The sequence below is a fragment of the Lynx canadensis genome, chromosome B3, assembly GCF_007474595.2.
Source record: "Lynx canadensis isolate LIC74 chromosome B3, mLynCan4.pri.v2, whole genome shotgun sequence".
Classification (NCBI taxonomy): Eukaryota; Metazoa; Chordata; class Mammalia; order Carnivora; family Felidae; genus Lynx; species Lynx canadensis.
In genome coordinates, this window is record NC_044308.2 from 146,946,330 (window position 1) to 146,964,743 (window position 18,414).

The following is an 18,414-nucleotide window of genomic DNA, read 5'->3' on the forward strand; positions in this document are numbered from 1 at the left end:
GGAAGTACCAGTTCTCACATGACCAATCTCGGTTGTTCCTGTGCTACGATGTGAATCCAGCCCCACACACCAGAAACCGGGATCTCAGACAGATGGAATCCAACATGCTCTTGCAGCTGAGGGAGATGTGTGACATTCCTACACTGCAGCCTTCCACAAGGCACGTCTGTGTGGGAACAGGGTTCAGCGTTGAATTCCCCGGGGTCTTCTGTAGTGTCCATGTAGGCTGCCTTTGTAATTTATGGTCTAGCAGACATCTTCACCTTTCCCAGAATTTCTGCCAAAGTTTCTTGACAGTGCATAGTGCAGTCAGCGCAGTTTCCATGATAGCAGCAGCCCTCTTCAGTGCACGGGGTTCCATCTTGCATACGGATGTCATCAGGGCCCGACAAGGACATCCCATGGCAGGACTCTGGAAGATCACGTATATTTTGGATTGGTCTGCAGAGTGTCCAAGCAGCGGAGTTGGTGCAGTCTGTATAGCATTTGCCTGTATTCCATTTGCTGCCATGGGTTAAAATACAATCACTCATACAGCACAGATTGCTATAGCACTGCTCTAAGGAGCTGCAGTCACAGTGCTTGCCTGGGTCAGCTAAGTAGTTTCCAAAATGATTGTGGGTCAGGCTTTTATTTCAATGCACCATTTAGATTTGAAGAGGCACTTGCCTAATCTGTCACTGATTTTCTGTTGCATATGAATGAAGGAACACTTACTGAAAGCTTCAGGTGCACAAGGGAATTGGGTCCTAATGCAGTTGGACCTTTTCTGGCAAGCATATTCATCAGTGTCAACCCACAAAGCAATATTTTTTTGCAATCTGATGTTTTGCTATGACAGGCATGAGTAAATAATGTCTGCCTAAATAACCCATCATGATGGGGCTTTGTGGATGGCATATACTGCATACAAACTGGACTGAAATTAACTTCATGGGATCCATCTCAAATCGCAACTAAGGATGAATGTGGTTTAAGAATTCGAAAACACTCGGACTCATAGAATCGAAAAAAAGGACTCTGGTGCAACACATATTTGCCCATGTTAGCTGGATCCCTCTCATTATAAATTATCATGAAACCCAATATAGTAACTTACATGAATCCCATGAAACAATGAGTCAATTAAGCTAACTAGCCTTATTAGGAATTGGGCACATTTTGACATGTGGTTGAACACACTATATATTGTTTAGGGCCTGAGAGCAAAATTCCGTGATGGGATGACTACAACTTACTAGAGTTCCTGAGCACTACACTGGCATTTGCTTGAGGAACAGGGTGGTCCCTATGCTCCTTATATCCCAGGTTATAAGTAGGTCCCATTGCATTGGTGTCTGCCACTCTCTGAGAAACAATGTGTTCAAATGTTGCGAATCACTGAGGTGTCTGATTTCATAGGCAATGCTATCCAATTTCATGATACCTTCAAGGCCCTGATAGCACATGTCCATGGTAACCATGGAAAGAGGAGTCTCCTCCAGATCGCTGAGGTAGTAACAGTCTGGAGGCATGGAGGGGTAGTCCATCTGAAAGGCACCTGATCATCTTGAGTCATCATCAGCAGATGTATGGGCCAAAAGGGTGTCTTGTGCCGCATGTGGATAATGTGTCTCTTGGCCCCAAACACAGGCTACAGGACATCCAGCCAGTCATCTGAATGCCCTTGCTGTTGTGCAGCTCCTTCTTTGTAATTACCACCTGAAGGAGATGTAGCGCCATGAGGGACGTCCTTGAGAACCCTGGACAGGAGATAGCACTACCCAGAGTGCAAACTTCAAGAGGGACGCCCTCAGCGTGATCTGGCCCTCTGCCAGCCTCATGCCCCTGCTCAGGGACGTCTGCCAGTGAGAATGGATAAATGGAGGATCCTCAGCAAAGTGAGGTCTAGGCCATCTGACAGAACAGAGGGCTGTGCCAGGTGGCCAGCACTCTGCACCTGGGATCCACTTGTGGGGTTAGGTAACAGTCCCAGGGTGTGGCATTGGGTGACCCTGCACAACAGTTCAGCTGGGGTCGATGTGGAAGAGGCAGATGGGCCAGTTCAAGAGTGCTAACATGGACATAGTGGGGACTTGGACCCAGAGACATGGCTCTATTCAACACATTCCATCTTTCCTCAAGCTAGTGAATATGGGATATGCAAATTTAACACCCTGAGCTTCTCTACCAGTTCAATGTCCTGTGGTACTGCTGGGTCACTTTCTATCGATGACTACCTTTCCTCATTATGGAGACTGATGCTTCCTACTTTCTTGGTATGTGGAGGTGGACATTGTCAATTTTACCTTTATTGGTGATGAAAAAAAATAGCTTTGTCGTTTTTCATGTCATTCTAGTTAGATATTAGTTTTTAAGCAATTTTTTTTTCTTTTGGTTTTTGCTTTGAAGCTTCCTCTGGGTTTACTGAGGAAAACATTTCCCAGTATTCCATGTGATGCTTGGTGAACTACAAGGTTGTATTTTAGTATTTTTTATGCCAGCTGGGGAGAACAGAAAGTACTGCTGACCATGTGTGAGTCCCAGGGGTTTTCCGCTCTAATCCCTTATTGGGGTTCTTTCCTGGCCTCTGGCAGTCTCCTCCCATGCATGTGTGGTTCCCTCCTCAGCTGGAGATGCCAGGTAGTGGAGGTAACTATGGTAGCATGCACCATGGAGTCTGCACATGATCAAAAGACGTTATCAACCATGGCGCTCCCTTGTTTGATTAAGTATGCTCTGCTCCTTTAAAACCCCCTGCGTCAGGGAGAAATCCTCAGAGTTGGCTTTTGGACAGGAGTCTGCATTCTCACCACTGGCTGGCCTTCTGAATAAAGCTCAAATTAATTTCCCACCAAAAGTAAAACTTTGAACGTTGACCTTTCCAGCAACAGGCAGCTGAATTTGGGTTTTGATAACAATAAAACAGAGAGTGGAGTGGCATTTGCCAGGGGCTGGCAGCGAGGGACAATGAGGGTTAGATATCAAGGGGTGTGATTTTCTGTTATGCAAGACGACTAAGTTCTAGACGTTTTCTCCACAACGTTACACCTGTAGTTAACAATACTGTACTGTACGGCCAACATTTAGGGAAGAGGGTGGATCTCACTTTCAGTGAGATCTTACCACAATACACGAGTTTTGCTCCTCACTCAAAGTATGCATGGACACACACTCTGTACAGATAAGTGAAAACAATGTTTAAAAATTTACATATTTGGGGGGCGCCTGGGTGGCGCAGTCGGTTAAGCGTCCGACTTCAGCCAGGTCACGATCTTGCGGTCTGTGGTTCGAGCCCCGCGTCAGGCTCTGGGCTGATGGCTCAGAGCCTGGAGCCTGTTTCCGATTCTGTGTCTCCCTCTCTCTCTGCCCCTCCCCCGTTCATGCTCTGTCTCTCTCTGTCCCAAAAATAAATAAACGTTGAAAAAAAAAACTTAAAAAAAAAATAAAAAAAAATTTACATATTTGGATCCTAACCCTGAGGATATGCTATTTACAAATATCTTCTTCCATTCCGTAGGTTGCCTTTTAGTTTTGTTTATTGTTTCCTTCACTGTGCAGAAGATTGCTATTTTGAGGTATTCCCATTAGTTCATATATGTATGTATGTGATTTTCTTGTAATATTTTTAATTGAAATTCAAGTGTGTTAAACATACAGTGTAGTATTGATTTCAGGTGTAGAATTTTGTGATTCATCACACACATATAACACCCAGTTCTCATCTCAACAAGTGCCCTCCTTAATGCCCATCTCCCTTTCAGCCCACCTTCCCCACTTCCCCTCGGTTTGTTCTCTGTATTTAAGTATATCTTCTGGTTTCCTCCCTCTCTGTTTTTATCTTATTTTCTTTTTCCTTCCCCTATGTTGTGTTTCTTATATTCCATATATGAGTGAAATCTTATGATATTTGACTTTTTCTTACTGACTTATTTCACTTAGGTTAAAACTTTGTTGTTCCACCCACATGGTTGTAAATGGCAAGATTTCATTCTTTTTGATGCTTGAGTAATATTCCATTGTATATATTTACCACATCTTCTTTATGCATTTGTCCCTTGATGGATATTTGGGCTCTTCCACAATTTGTTTATTGTTGATAGGGCTGGTATAAACATTGGGGTGCCTGTGCCCCTTCGAATCAGCATTTTGGTATCCTTTGGATAAATTCCTAGTAAAACAATTGCTTACTCACAGAATAATTCTATTTTTAATTTTTTTGAGAAATCTCCACACTATTTTCCAGAATGGCTGCACCAGTTTGCATTACCACCATGTTAATTTTAGCCATCCTGAGAGGTGTGAGGTGTTATCTCATTGTGCTTTTGATTTATGTTTCCCTGATGAGAAGTGACAATGAGCCTCATTACACGTGTCTTATCGCCATCTGGAAGTCTTTGAAAAATGTCTATTCATGTCTTCTGACCATTTTTTCACCAGATTATTTGTATTTTTGAGTGTCGAGTTTGATAAGTTCTTTATAGATTAGCATACTAAGCCTTTATCTTATATGCCATTTGCAAATATCTTCTCCTGTTTTGTCAGTTCCCTTTTAGTTTTGTTGATTGTTTCTTTGCTGTGCAGAAGCTTTTTATCTTCATGAGGTCCCAATAGTTCATTGTTGCTTTTGTTTCCCTTGCATCTGAGACATGTCTAGTAAGAAGTTGCTCCGACCGTGGTCAAAAAGGTTGGTGCCTGTGCTTTCCTCTAGGATTTTGATGGTTTCCTGTCTCACATTTAGGTCTTTCATCCATTTTGAATTTGTTTTTGTGTATATTGTAAGAAAGTGGTCCAGTTCCATTAGAATGTCATGTTGCTGTCCAGTTTTCCCAACACCATTTGTTGAAGGGACTGTCATTTTTCCATTTGATACTGTTTCCTGCTTTGTCGAAGATTAGTTGGTCATATTGTTATGTGTCCATTTATGGGTTTTCTACTCTGTTCCATTAATCTATGTGTCTATTTTTGTTCCAGGCCCATACTGACTTTATGACTACAGCATTGTAATATAGCTTGAAATCCAGAATTGTGATGTCTCCATTTTTTTTCTTTTTCAGGATTGCTTTGGGTGTTCAGAGTCTTTTGTGGTTCCATGATAGTTTTAGAATTATTTGTTTTACCTCTGTGAAGAATGCTTGTATTATTTGACAGGGATATTTGCATTGAATGTCTAGATTGCTTTGGGTAGTATCAACATTTTAACAATGTTTTTTGTTTTAATCCATGTGCATGGAATATTTTTCCATTTCTTTGTGTCTTCTTCAGTTTCTTCCATAAATGTCCCAGGTTTCAGAGTAAGGCTCTTTTAACTATTTAATGAAGGTTATTTCTAGGTATCTTATGGTTTTTGGTGTAATTGTAAATGGGATCATTCCTTGATTTCTCTTTCTCTTGCTTCATTACTGGTGTATCGAAATGCACAAATTTCTGTATGTTGATTTTGTATGCTGCAGCTTTAATGGTTTATTGTATCAGGACTAGCCAGTTTTTGTTGGTGGAGTTTTTCAGGATTTCTATGTATAGTATAAAATTCAACTCCAAAACTGAATAATCCTACTTAAAAATGAGCAGAAGGCATGAATAGACTTTCCAACATGCAACATACAGATGGTCAATAAACACATGAAAAAATGTTCAACATCACTCATCATCTCGGAAATATCAATCAAAACTACAACGAAATAGCAACTCACTCCTGTCAGAATGACTGAACTCAATTACACAAGAAACAACAGGTGTTGGTGAGGGTACAGAGAAAGAGGAACACTTTTGCACTGCTTGTGGGAATGGAAACTGGTGCAGCTTGTCTGGAAAACAGTATGGGCATTACTCAAAATGCTAAAAATATAACTACCTTATGACTGATCAATTGAACTACTAGGTATTTACCCAAATAATACAAAAATACTAATTTAAAGGGGATTGTACCTCTATTTTTATAGCAGCCCTATCAAAAATAGCCCAGCTATGGAAGCAGTCCAAGTAAGCATTGACTGATAAATGGATAAAGTATATGTGGTATATCTACACACACACACAGACACATACACACACACACAGACACACACACACACACACACACACACACTCACACTCATACTCATACACTGGAATGTTTCTCAGCCCTGAAATGAACGACATTTGCTCTTTGTAATGATATGGATGGAGCTAGAGAGTATTATGCTAACTGAAATAAGTCAGAGAAAGACAAATATATGATTTCATTCATATGTAGAATTTAAGAAACTTCAAATGGGAAATGGGACAAATAAGAGAGAAGAGCCACACCAAGATATAAAATTTTTTCAATGTTTTCAAATTTATTTTGAGATAGAATGGGGGAGGGGCAGAGGAAGAGGGAAGGAGAATCCCAAGCAGTCTTTTTGCTGTCAGTGGAGAAACCAAAGATGGGCTTGATCTCAGGAACCATGAAATCAAGACTTGAGCCCAAATCAAGAGTCTTAGGGTTAACCCATGGAACATGTAAACACAACAAAACAGAATATTACCTATACAAAACAAACTTATGGTTACCAGAGGGAAGGTGGGAGGAGGGTTAGGGAAGTAGGTGATGGGGTTGCAGGGGTGCACTAATAATGAGCCCTGGGTGTTGTATGGAAATGTTGAATGACTATATTTTACACCTGAAAGTAATATTACATTGCATGTTTATTAAGTGGAATTTGAATAAAATCTCTAATGATGTATTTACAGTGTCTGCAAATGGCCTTGTTGGCATACAGCCCATGAAGAAATATTTATTCCAGAAAATATACTGACACAAGGAACAGCTAGAATTTTGAGCTAAAGTTTGTGCCTTTCCTTCCCCACCCCAGCTCAGCAAATGGAAACTCCAGTGCAAGGAGCTGGGACTATAGGCATGTGCCAAGAGCCTGGCTGCAACCTCTCCTCCAGATTGTTGTAGCCAATACACAGTGTTCACGGTGACCAGCTTATGTTCAGAGGACTCTTCCCCAGAGGGACAGGATGTCATGACCCTAAGCTGTTTGTTTATGAGGCCAAGCCCCAGAAAGTGCCACTGAGATGTGGGACGCACACATTGTTTGCAGCCCCACTCCCAGGATGGAAACTGTGCCTTGGGCACAGTCCACTAGGGATGCTGGGAGCCTGGTCACCACAGACCTGACTTGTATGGCAGGAGTCTCATGCCACCAGGACAAGCAAGCCACAAGGAAATGAAGGTGCCACCCACCCCTAAACTGAGCCCTCAATATCCAAACTGAGTGAGGAGGGAATCTTGTTTGTCCTCACCTGCAGCTGCAGACTTTTGCCCAGAGTTTTTCCCAGGGATGGGGGAGAGGGAACAATCCACTAAACCAAGGTGGAAATCTGTTCCGGTGCAACTGCATTTCCAGCTGAGGGTGAGGAAGGTCTGGGCCTCATGTTGTGGGAGAGTCAGGTGCAGGAGACAGATGGTTTCAGTGGAGTATTCCTAACCTACTCCTCCTCACCTGCAGGAGAGACCCAGAGCCAGGGACAGTTGAGGGAACAGCTCCTGTCATAACACATATCAGATTATGGCCTCAACAACTCTCCATTCAGAGGAGTCCTAGGTTCTGGGGTCTAGTCGGTGGAGACTTGATACATCAGAGCATGGTTGAATATAGGAGAGCACTCAAATGAAGCAGAGGATCTTACCATGTGGAGAGGAACAGAAAGACATAATGGATGCCCAACCAAATCACTGTCACCATGGTCTGGCTGTGTGAATGTCCCAGGCCACACCACCTCTGTAATTACGAGACTACCGCCCTTCCCTCCACCATCGTGTCTTTTAGTTTCACCTGGTTTCAGATGTGCATCAGTAGTGTCACATTTATCTGAAAAGCATCCCATCGATGGAAGTTTCGTAGTTGGTTTATTCCTTTATATTGTGAAAGCCTTTTGCCTTATTCTTAGCTTCTAACACTAAGAAAGATGCTGTAAATATTTACACACCATTTATTTTCTGAGCATGGGATTTCATTCTGGAGCAAACACTCGAGAGTGGTATTTCCGGGTTACATGTTAAGTCGTCCATGTACAATGTCATAAGCAACAGCCAATGATTTTCCAGAGCTGGTGTTCGTTTTTCATTCCTACCTGCAGTGTTTGAGGCCCCACGTGTGCTGGATGCTAACCTGGATGGTGTTGCCAGTGTTCCCTTCATACCTGAGCCCTCAGGATGAGTGGATAGGGCATTTTTGCATTCTTGATTTAAATTTCCTTGACAGTCGATGGTGTGAAGAGTCTTTTCCTGTCCTTACCTAATGTGTCTACAACCTCTAGGATGGGATGTTTACTACGCAAGGCTGTGCTTGTTTTTTAGAGGGTTGTTTCCTTTCTTCCTATTGACTGTCGAGGGTTCTTAGCTAATTCAGGATGCAGGTCCCTTGGTGATTATGCAATTTGTGAATATTGTCTCCTCGTCTGTACCTTGTCTTACTGCTATTGATTGCCACGTGTTCAGAAAAAAATTATTTTATTTTCACAAAGCCCATTTATACTATTTCTTTTTATGGGCCTTCGTTTCTTAGGTATAATTTTGGTTTTCATAATGATTGATTGCTTGTGACATATCTTTTTTAAAATATTTATTCTTCAGAGAGAGAGAGAGAGAGAGACAGAGAGACAGAGAGACAGAGAGAGACAGAGTTCAAGTGGGTGAGAGGCAGAGAGAGGGAGACACAGATTCTGAAGCAGGCTCCAGGCTCCGAGCCATAAGCACAGAAACTGACACGGGGCTCAAACCCACGAACTATAAGATCATGATCTGAGCTGAAGTCAGATGCTTGACTGACTGAGCCACCCAGGTGCCCCACTAATTTCTTGATTTACAATGTAACTAAAATCTTTTTTTTTCTGTTTTCTCTCAATGTTGACTTGTTCCCTAAGTGGTCTGTGGTCTCTGTTGTTTAAGTTTATAGTGTGTAGTAACTCATTTTCATGGTATGGTTTTTTCATAATATATGGAAATTCTGTTTTCATGCTGAAATTGAAATCAAGTTTCACAAGATATGCTGTGTGTGTCTTTTTGGCCAGATTGTTCATCAGATTTGATCGTTGTGCTCTGGGGCCAAAAAACACGTTAACCTTTCCAGGTTTTAGGGTTTCTATATGTGTCAGGAGCCATTGAGCTCTGTGCACACAAGCAAGTTCGTGACTCAAGATTTTTCCTTCACAATTCTATGCGAAATGCTGACAATTCATTCTGTGCATTGTCACTGTGAGACACTTCATGAATAGAACACACTGAAACTGTTTCATCATTTCCTGAAATTATTTTTTGTTTTTCATGTTTGGGAGTATAAGATTTCTTCTTCCTTCCAAGGGGAGCTCATACTCCATTTGTGGAATTATTCCAGGCTTCTCATCTCCTAATGCTTTTGGAACGTGCTGTACAATGTTTTACTAAATGCATATTTAGGTTTATTTGTACTCTGCCACTTTGGGTGATAGGAGCCCATGAGACAGGCTGCACCATATGGGTTTTTATTTGTCCCCGTGTAAGTGATCTGTCATATTGAACATTTATAGAACACATAGCCCCTCACTTTCATGCACCAGAAACAGGGGACATGCTTCTTTTCAAAGAGAATGGAAAGGAATATAAGGGAGTGGAACCAGGAAGGTCACGGGAGGAAACCAGGAGCCTGGCAGGAATGGTCATCACTCCACACTTTCCAGTTCTGCAGATGAGGGTCCCTGCTGTGGTCCAACCTGGGTTCTAGTGCAGGTGTCTGTACAAGCTGCCCATGGGTTGTCGGCAGTGGAGTCAAGAAGGGAAGCTGTGGTTTGAATTACAGCCCCCCTGGCACCACTGGAAAAGTCAATTATGTTAATGTCCACTACCAGTTAGGGATCAAATGGGTAAATGCAAGAAGTTAGACTCACTACGTTAGATTCCATGTTCATGACAATTTGTGACAATGTTTCTCCCTTCCTTTTTTTCCCACTTTTCTAACTTTTTAAGTTTGTGTTTAAATTTTTATTAGATTACATACTGTGTAATATTAATTTCAGTAGTAAAATATATTGATTCATCACCTACTTTCACATCCAGTATGGATCAGAACACGTGGCCTATTTAATCCCCATCACCCATTATCCCATCCCCCACACACCTGCCCTGCAGCAACCCTCAGTTTGGTCTCTAACCTTAGAGTTTTTTTTTTTTTTATGATTTCTTGCTCTTTTCCCCCTTCCCCTATGATCATCTGTTGTGTTTCTTAAATTGCCCATATGAGAAAAACATATGGTGTTTGTCTTTCTTTGACTGACTTACTTTGCTTAGCATGATTCCCTCTAGCTGCATCAACATCTTTGCAAATGGCAAGATTTCCTTCTTTTTTTCTGACTAATATTCCATTGTATACATATAGCTCATTCATCACTCGGGGGACTTTTGGTCTCTTTCCTCACTTTGGCTCTCATTGTTAATGCTGCTGTAAACATTGGGGTGCATGTGCCTCCTCAAATCAGAATTTTTGTGTCCTTTGGGTGAATACCTCACAGAGGAATTACTGGAGTGCAAGGTAGTTTCAGTTTTAAGTATTTAAACTTTTCTGGAATGGCTACACCACTTTGTATTTCCACCAAGAGTATAAAAGGATTCCCTTTTGTCCTCATCCTCATCAATATCTGTTGTTTCCTGAGTTGTTAATTTTAGCAACTCTGAGAGTTGTGAGGTCCTATCTCATTATAGTTTTGATTTGTATGTCCCTGATGTTGAATGATGATGAGTATTTTTCATTAGCCATCGGATGCTTTCTTTGGAAAAGTGTCTAGTCATGTCTTCTGCCCGTTTCTTCACTGGATTATTTGTATTTTGGGTGCTGAGTTTGATATGTTGTCTGTAGATTTTGGATAGTAAGGCTTTATGAGATATATCATTTGCAAATACCTTTTTCAATTCTGTAGGTTCCCTTTTAGAGTAGTTGATTGTTTCTTTAGTTGTGCAGAAGCTTTTTATTTTGATGAGGCCCCGGTAATTAATGTTTGCTATTGTTTCCTTTGCCTTCTGAGACATGTCTAGTAAGAAGTTGCTATGTCCGATATCAAAGAAGTTGCTGCCTGAGTTCTCCTCTAGGATTTTGATGGTCTCCTGTCTCACATTTAGGTCTTTCACCCATTTTGAATTTATTTTTGTGTATGGTGTAAGGAGTGGCTTGGTTTCATTCTTCTGCATGTTCTGGTCCAGTTTTCCCAACACCCGTCGTTGAGAAGACTGTCTTTTTTTTTTTCCATTACATAGTCTTTCCTACTTCATCCAAGATGAGGTGACCATACATGTGTGAGTCCATATCTGGGCTTGCTATTCTGTTCTATTGATCTGTGTGTCTCTTTTGTGCTTGTAGCATACTGTCTTGATGACTACTGCTTTGTAATATAGCATGAAGTCTGCAATCGTAAAGTCTCCTGCTTCTTTGTGTAGCATAGACATGTCAACAATACTTGCTCCTTTAATCCTTAACATTGAGTGTGTTTCCATTTCTTTGTGTCATCCTCAGTTCTTTCATCGTATTTGTATTTTTCAGAGTATAGATCTTTTAACCCTTTAGTTATCCTATTATTTTTGGTGCAATTTTAAAGGGGATGATTTTTTTTTATTTCTCTTTCTGTTTCTTCATTATTACTATATACAAATGCAATAGATTTTTGCATGTTGATTTTGTATCTTGTTACTTTGCTGAGTTTGTGTATCAGTGCTTGCAATATTTTGGTGGATTCTTGGGTTTTCTATATAGAGTGTCATGTCATCTCTGAAGAGTGCAAGTTTGACTTCTTTCTTGCCAATTTGAATGCCTTTATTTATTTTTGTTGTCTGTGAGGATAAGACTTCCAGTGATAATGTTAAGTAGAATGATGGGAATGGGCATCCCTCTTGTGTTCCTGACACTAGAGGAAAAGGTTTTTGTCCCCACTGGGGATATTAGCTGTGGGGTTTTCATTTATGGTCTTTATGATGTTAAGGTATGCTTCCTCTATGCCTTGTTGAGGGTTTTTTTTTATATGAAATTTATTGACAAATTGGTTTCCATTCAACACCCAGTGCTCATCCCAAAAGGTGCCCTACTCAATACCCATCACCCACCCTCCCCTCCCTCCCACCCCCCATCAACCCTCAGTTGGTTCTCAGTTTTTAACAGTCTCTTATGCTTTGGCTCTCTCCCACTCTAACCTCTTTTTTTTTTTTTCCTTCCCCTCCCCCATGGGTTCCTGTTAAGTTTCTCAGGATCCACATAAGAGTGAAACCATATGGTATCTGTCTTTCTCTGTATGGCTTATTTCACTTAGCATCACACTCTCCAGTTCCATCCACGTTGCTACAAAGGGCCATATTTCATTTTTTCTCATTGCCACGTAGTATTCCATTGTGTATATAAACCACAATTTCTTTATCCATTCATCAGTTGATGGACATTTAGGCTCTTTCCATAATTTGGCTATTGTTGAGAGTGCTGCTATGAACATTGGGGTACAAGTGCCCCTATGCATCAGTACTCCTGTATCCCTTGGATAAATTCCTAGCAGTGCTATTGCTGGGTCATAGGGTAGGTCTATTTTTAATTTTCTGAGGAACCTCCACACTGCTTTCCAGAGTGGCTGCACCAATTTGCAGAGTCACCAGACCCAAGTGCAGACGAGAGGGTTTTTATTAAGAAAGATTGCTGAACTTTGTCAAATGCTTTTTTTACATCTATTGAGAGGATCATATAGTTTTTATCCTTTATCTTATAGATGTGTTGTATGACATTGAGTTATTTGTGAATATTGAACCACACTTACAGCCAAGGAATGAATCCCATTTGATCGTGGTAAAAAATAATTTTAGTGTATTTTTGAATTCAAGTAGCAATTATTTTCTTGATAATTGTTGCATCCATGCTCATTAGGGCTAGTGGCTTTTAAGTCTCCTTTTTAGTGGGGTTTGATTTGATTTGGAACCATGATCATACTGTTCTTATAGAATGAGTTTGTAAGTTTTCTTTCCATTTCTATTATTTGGAACAGTTTGAGAAGACTAGAATCTTCTATCCTACTTAAATAGATTTTGTACACTCTTCTTTAAATATCAGCTAGAATTCACCTGTGAAGCCATCAGGTCCTGGTTTTTTGTGTTTCAGTAGATTTTTGATTATGGATCAATTGCTTTGTTCATTATCAGTCTGTTCAGGTTTTCTATTTCTTCCCATTTCAGTTAATGTAGTTTACATTACTGTAGGAATTTATCCAGTTCTTCCAGATTGACCAGTTTGTTGGCATATAAATTTCCAAAATACTTTCTTCCTATTGTATTTCTGTGCTATCAGTTGTGATCTTTCCTCTGAAATTTGTGGTTATATTAACTTAGTCCTTTCTCTTTTGTTGTTGGTAAATCTGGCCTTGGGTTTATCATTTTTATTTATGCCTCCAAAAACCAACTTATATTTTCATTGATGTGTCTAATGTTTTGTTTGTTTCTTTATCGTTTGTGTGCTCTAATGTTTTTAATTTACCTTCTCCTGCTGGCTTTAGGGTTCATTTGCTGTTCATTTGCTGTTTGGGATTTCCCCTTTCTTGAGTTTGGCTTGTATTGCTATATATTTCCCTCTTCCAACCACTTTTGCTGCATCCAGATGGGGCACTGGCATGTTTTCATTTTAATTTGCATCTATGTATTTTTTATTGCTTCTTTAATTTCCTGAAAATCTCATTCATTCTTTACCACAGTGTTCTTTAACCTTATGTATTAGTGGTGTTGCCAAAGTTTTTCTTGTGGTTGACTTCATGTTTCATAGTGTTATATTCATAGTGTTTGGTATGAAAATATGCCTGTATGATCTGAGTCTTTTTGAACTTTTAGTGAGCTGATTTATGACATGTTATGTGATCTGTTGTGGAGAATGTTGCATGTGCAGTCAAAAAGAATGAGCATTCTGTTGCTTTAGGATGGAATGTTCTGAATATATCTGCTAAGTCCATTTGGTCCCATGTGCCTTTCTAAGCCATTGTTTCCTTATTAATTTTGGCTTAGGTGATGTGTCCATTTTGGTAAGTGGTGTGTTAAAGTTCTCTATTATTCTTGTATTATTATCAATAAGTTTTTTTATGTTTCTTATTGATTTATTTATGTATATCAGTGTTTACAATTTTGGTGTATAAATATTTAAAGCTTTATATCTTCTCGCTGAATAGACCCCTTCATGATAATGTACTGACTTCCTCATCTCTTGTCACACACTTTGGTTTAAAATCTAGTTAGTGTGATATGAATATTGTACTAAACCTTTCTTTTGACAACCATTAGCCTGATAAATTGTTCTCCTTCCCCTCACTTTCCATCTACAGTTGCTTTAGGTTGAAAATTAGTCTATTGTATGTCGTGTATAGAAGGTCTTGTATTTTTAATCCATTCTGATATCCTTTGTCTTTTGATTGACCCATTTTTCCCTTTTACATTCACAGTGATTATTGATAGATATAAACTTAGTGGCATTGTGTTACCTCTGAAGTCACTGTTTCTGGAGATTTTCTGTACTTATTTCTAGTCTTTGTTTTTTTAGTCTTCCTTTGCCACTCAAAGAATCACCTTTAATATTTCTTGCAGGGCTGGTTTAGAGGCCAAGAACTCCTTTGATTTTTGCATTTCTGGTAAATTCTATCTCTTCTTGTATCCGAATGACAGCCTTTCTGATAAAGTATTCTTGGCTGAATAGTTTTCAACTGAGCATGTTGTGGATATCATGTCACTCCCTTCTTGCCTGAAGGTTTCTGTGGATACACCTGCCATAATATTTTCCTTTGTCTTCCCTGTTGACTTTGCGACCTCTTTTGTCTTGGTGCTTTTAGGGTTTTCCTTTTTCTGTGTATTTTGCCAATTTTACTATGATATGTCTCAGGGTTGGCCTGCATTTTTGAATTAATGGCGTTCTACGTGCCTCTAAGATGTGTATGTCTGTTTCCTTCCCCAGTTTGGGAATTTCCCATGGTAACTCACTTAGATAACTCTTCTTCCCTTGTTTTCTACCTCTCCTTCTTCTGAGACTCCTTTGAAAAGCATTTTATTACACATTATGAGTTGCTGAGATCCATAAGCATATGTTTGTGATGCAATATTTTAATTTTCCTCTTCCTTTCTGCTTCATTTCCTCCATAATTTTATCTTCTATGTCTCTTATTCATCTGCTTCTTTCCACCCTGAGGTCATTATATACAATCAGTTTCACATCTCAGTTAAAACATTTAAAACTTCAGCATGACTAGGTTTTAGGTTTTTCTATATCCAGTAATGGTTTCTCAAATGTCTCCTATGCTTTCCTCAAGCACAGCAAGTATCCTTTTGATAGTTTTTAAAAATTCTATTTCCTTGTGAGAGGTTTTAGAAATTCTGTTTGAGGCATATTACATGTATGTGTTTTAATACTATCCCGGGCAATGTCCTTTTATCATTTTTTCTTTTGGGATGAATTCCTCCATCATGGTGTATTTCTATGTCTCCGCTTTCTTAAGTGTTTTAGAAAATCCTGTTATGTTTTCTGCTTCTAGATTAGTGTCTTTATTGAGAAGTGTTCAATTACTGTTGAGGGCTTGACACTTTACGAAGCATTTGTTGTATGTTCTGTGTGCACTGTGCTGTCGTGCATTGGCTGCTCTGTCCTTCAGCTAAGTCCTCTGCAGAGTTTCTCCTTGTCTCCAGTGATGAGTGTTTAGACATTGTCCACAATGTTGTGAATTTTAACTAGGTGAGTTTGTTCTGACCGTTAAAAGAGGCTAATTCCTATTTCCCCTAGAGGTGAAGTTATGCCTCACTATATGGTCAGTAGACTCGGTGCCTGTGGGGGTATATGTCGTCTTTTGAGGGAGGGGCGCACTGCTGATCTGGGTTCCAGGCACTCTTTCCCTAGTAAGGAAGCATCTGAGGAAGGCAAGGGGGGGTATAGCTTGGTGTCAGTGGCTCAGCTTCTACTAGGAGGTGCTGTGCTGCTCACTGAATTCTGTCCATCCTGAATGATGGGAGGAAATATTGCCATCAGCTCCCTCTCTATTCTCTGGAGTTGGAGTTCCCAGCTTCCCCTGTTCAGGAAGCCTTCACACAGGAAGAACAATCTGTACTCATGGGTCCCAGGCTTCCATCAGAACCCTGCATTCACCCTCATGTCCAAGCCATTGGCCCACCTGGCGGCACAGGGCTCTTATGTTTTATCTCAGGAGCTCTACCTGGGTTTGAAAACTCCAGATTATATGAACTCAGTATGACAGGGACATCACTGATCCTCTGGGAGAGGGTCTCATTGTGCTGTGCCTGGAGCTAGTTACCCCAGATGGGCAGTTGCATGAACACTAGGGGCTTGGAGTTAATGGTGAAGAACAACAAGAAGGCAGAGTCCAGTTAGCTGCTCTCAGCAGAGGCTCCTATGCTAATGACCAGGGCAGTGCAATGGTGCCTGTCAGCTCTCCTGCCCCATGAGAGGAAATGCACCCTTTACAAAATGCACCCCGAGAAGGGAACTGTCTCTTCCCAAGTCGCCGAGGTGATTCTCAGACCACAATGTCCCCTATGGGACCCTGCCCTCCTTCTCCACAGAAGCACAGCTATGCCCACCAGGCTCCATGCCAGTCATGGCATGGACTTCTAAATCTTCAGTCCTTGAATCCGTGTTTACAGAGGTTGACTTCTCATGACTACCTTTATGTGTCATTTTGACTGCATCATGGGTGCCCAGATTCCCCACTGTTTCTGTGGATGTCTGTGATGTGTTCCAGAAGAGACTGGCATTTCTATCCATGGTTTCTGTCTGCTTGGGCATCACCCATTCCATTAAGGGTCTGAATAGAAACTGATGCAGAGGTAGGAGGAATTCCCTCAGTTTTACTTCCCATGTGTGTGTTTGAACTGGAACATTGGTCTCCTCTGGCCCTTGTTCTGAGAGTTACATCATCAGCTCTCCACGTTCTGAGACTAGACACTAGTTAAGAATCAGATGAGGATTACACCACTGGTTTTCCTGGGTCTCCAGCATGTGAGAGTGGAACGTGGGTCTTATCAATGTATTTAGGCATGTAAACTGATGTGCTTCGGTTTCTGTGCCTCGGGAGAATCCTGACTAATACACGGAGATGGATTATCTCTTCTTTAGAGGAATTGAATAAAGCTGTAGCTCATTTAAAGTCCTGAGTAGCAAGTGACAGGAGGGAAATGTCACGTTGTTTGATTGGGGAAAGCACTGGGTGACGATGATGGGGAGCTGTGGGATCCTGTAGTCCTGGCTGCACAGTGAGTGCATCTGGGACTCCTGTAAACGTTCAGCTGTTGTGTGTCAGGAAATCTGCAATTCACTCATATAGAGAGACAGGAGTAAGCAATGCAAAGAACTGTGTCTTTTGTGCATGTTAGGGTAGTTTCCCTATGACAACACAGTTGGTAATTCAGAGTTAATAGGTAATCACAGAATCCTGTGTCCAATGAGGCTCCCTGGGGAAACTGCTGTGTGGAGAGGAAGCCCCAAGACGCTGACAGGAAACCTGCCTGTATCCTCCAACTGCACCTGCTCCTGGGAACACAAAGCAAAATTGTGCATAGTGTGCGCCCCCTGGTGGTGTTGTTCCCCTCCTGCAGGAAGGTTTGTGTCTGGGCTCCCAGTGAAATCCCCTCACTGTGTCTCTTGCACAGTAATATGTGGCCGTGTCCTCGGTCTTCAGGCTGTTCATCTGCAGATACAGCGTGTTCTTGGCGTTGTCTCTGGAGATGGTGAATCGGCCCTTCACGGAGTCTGCGTAGTATGTGCTACTTCCATCATATCTGATATATGCAACCCACTGCAGCCCCTTCCCTGGAGCCTGGCGGACCCAGTTCATGCTGTTGCTACTGAAGGTGAATCCAGAGGCTAAACAGGTGAGTCTCAGGGACCCCCCAGGCTTCACCAGGTCTCCCCCAGATTCCACCAGCTGCACATCACACTGGACACCTGAAGACACAAGACATCGTGATCAGGAAACTGTCACACATCCACTGGTTCTCACTCATACCCACTCACATACTCTGTGTCTCTCGTTCACCATGAATTACCTTTTAAAAGAGCAACAAGGAAAACCCAGCCAAGCACAAACTCCATGGTGTGGTGTCTGTGTTCTGTGCTGATCACAGAATGGGAACACCTGGGACACCCGGGGTTGGGGCTTCTCTCCCAGCTGCAGTGTCAGGGCTGGGCTGGTTTTATCAGCACAGAGAGGGCCCCATTTGCATGTGCTCTGACATATATATCACACTCCAGACTTAAATTTGATTTCTTAAAAGTGAACAACAGGGTTAGGGGTGCACTTGTAGTTTAGTTTGTGTAGATGGTGCTGTGACAATATGAAGAATTCTAATCAGTGAGCACAGGTATATTTGCAGGCCCTTGTGCATTTTTACAGGTCTTTCATCAACATAGATCATTTTCACTCTACAAGTGT

The 18,414-nt window shown here is 41.3% G+C and overlaps 1 gene segment (V, D, J or C); it reads right to left on the reverse strand.

The window, feature by feature from the left end:
• Positions 1 to 1,633: 1,633 nt before the first annotated feature.
• On the reverse strand, positions 1,634 to 18,162 carry LOC116737923. The segment is given in 3 exon segments: positions 1,634 to 1,701; positions 17,508 to 17,927; positions 18,029 to 18,162. Coding segments are annotated over 3 exon segments (534 nt in total).
• Between the last annotated feature and the right edge of the window lie 252 nt (positions 18,163 to 18,414).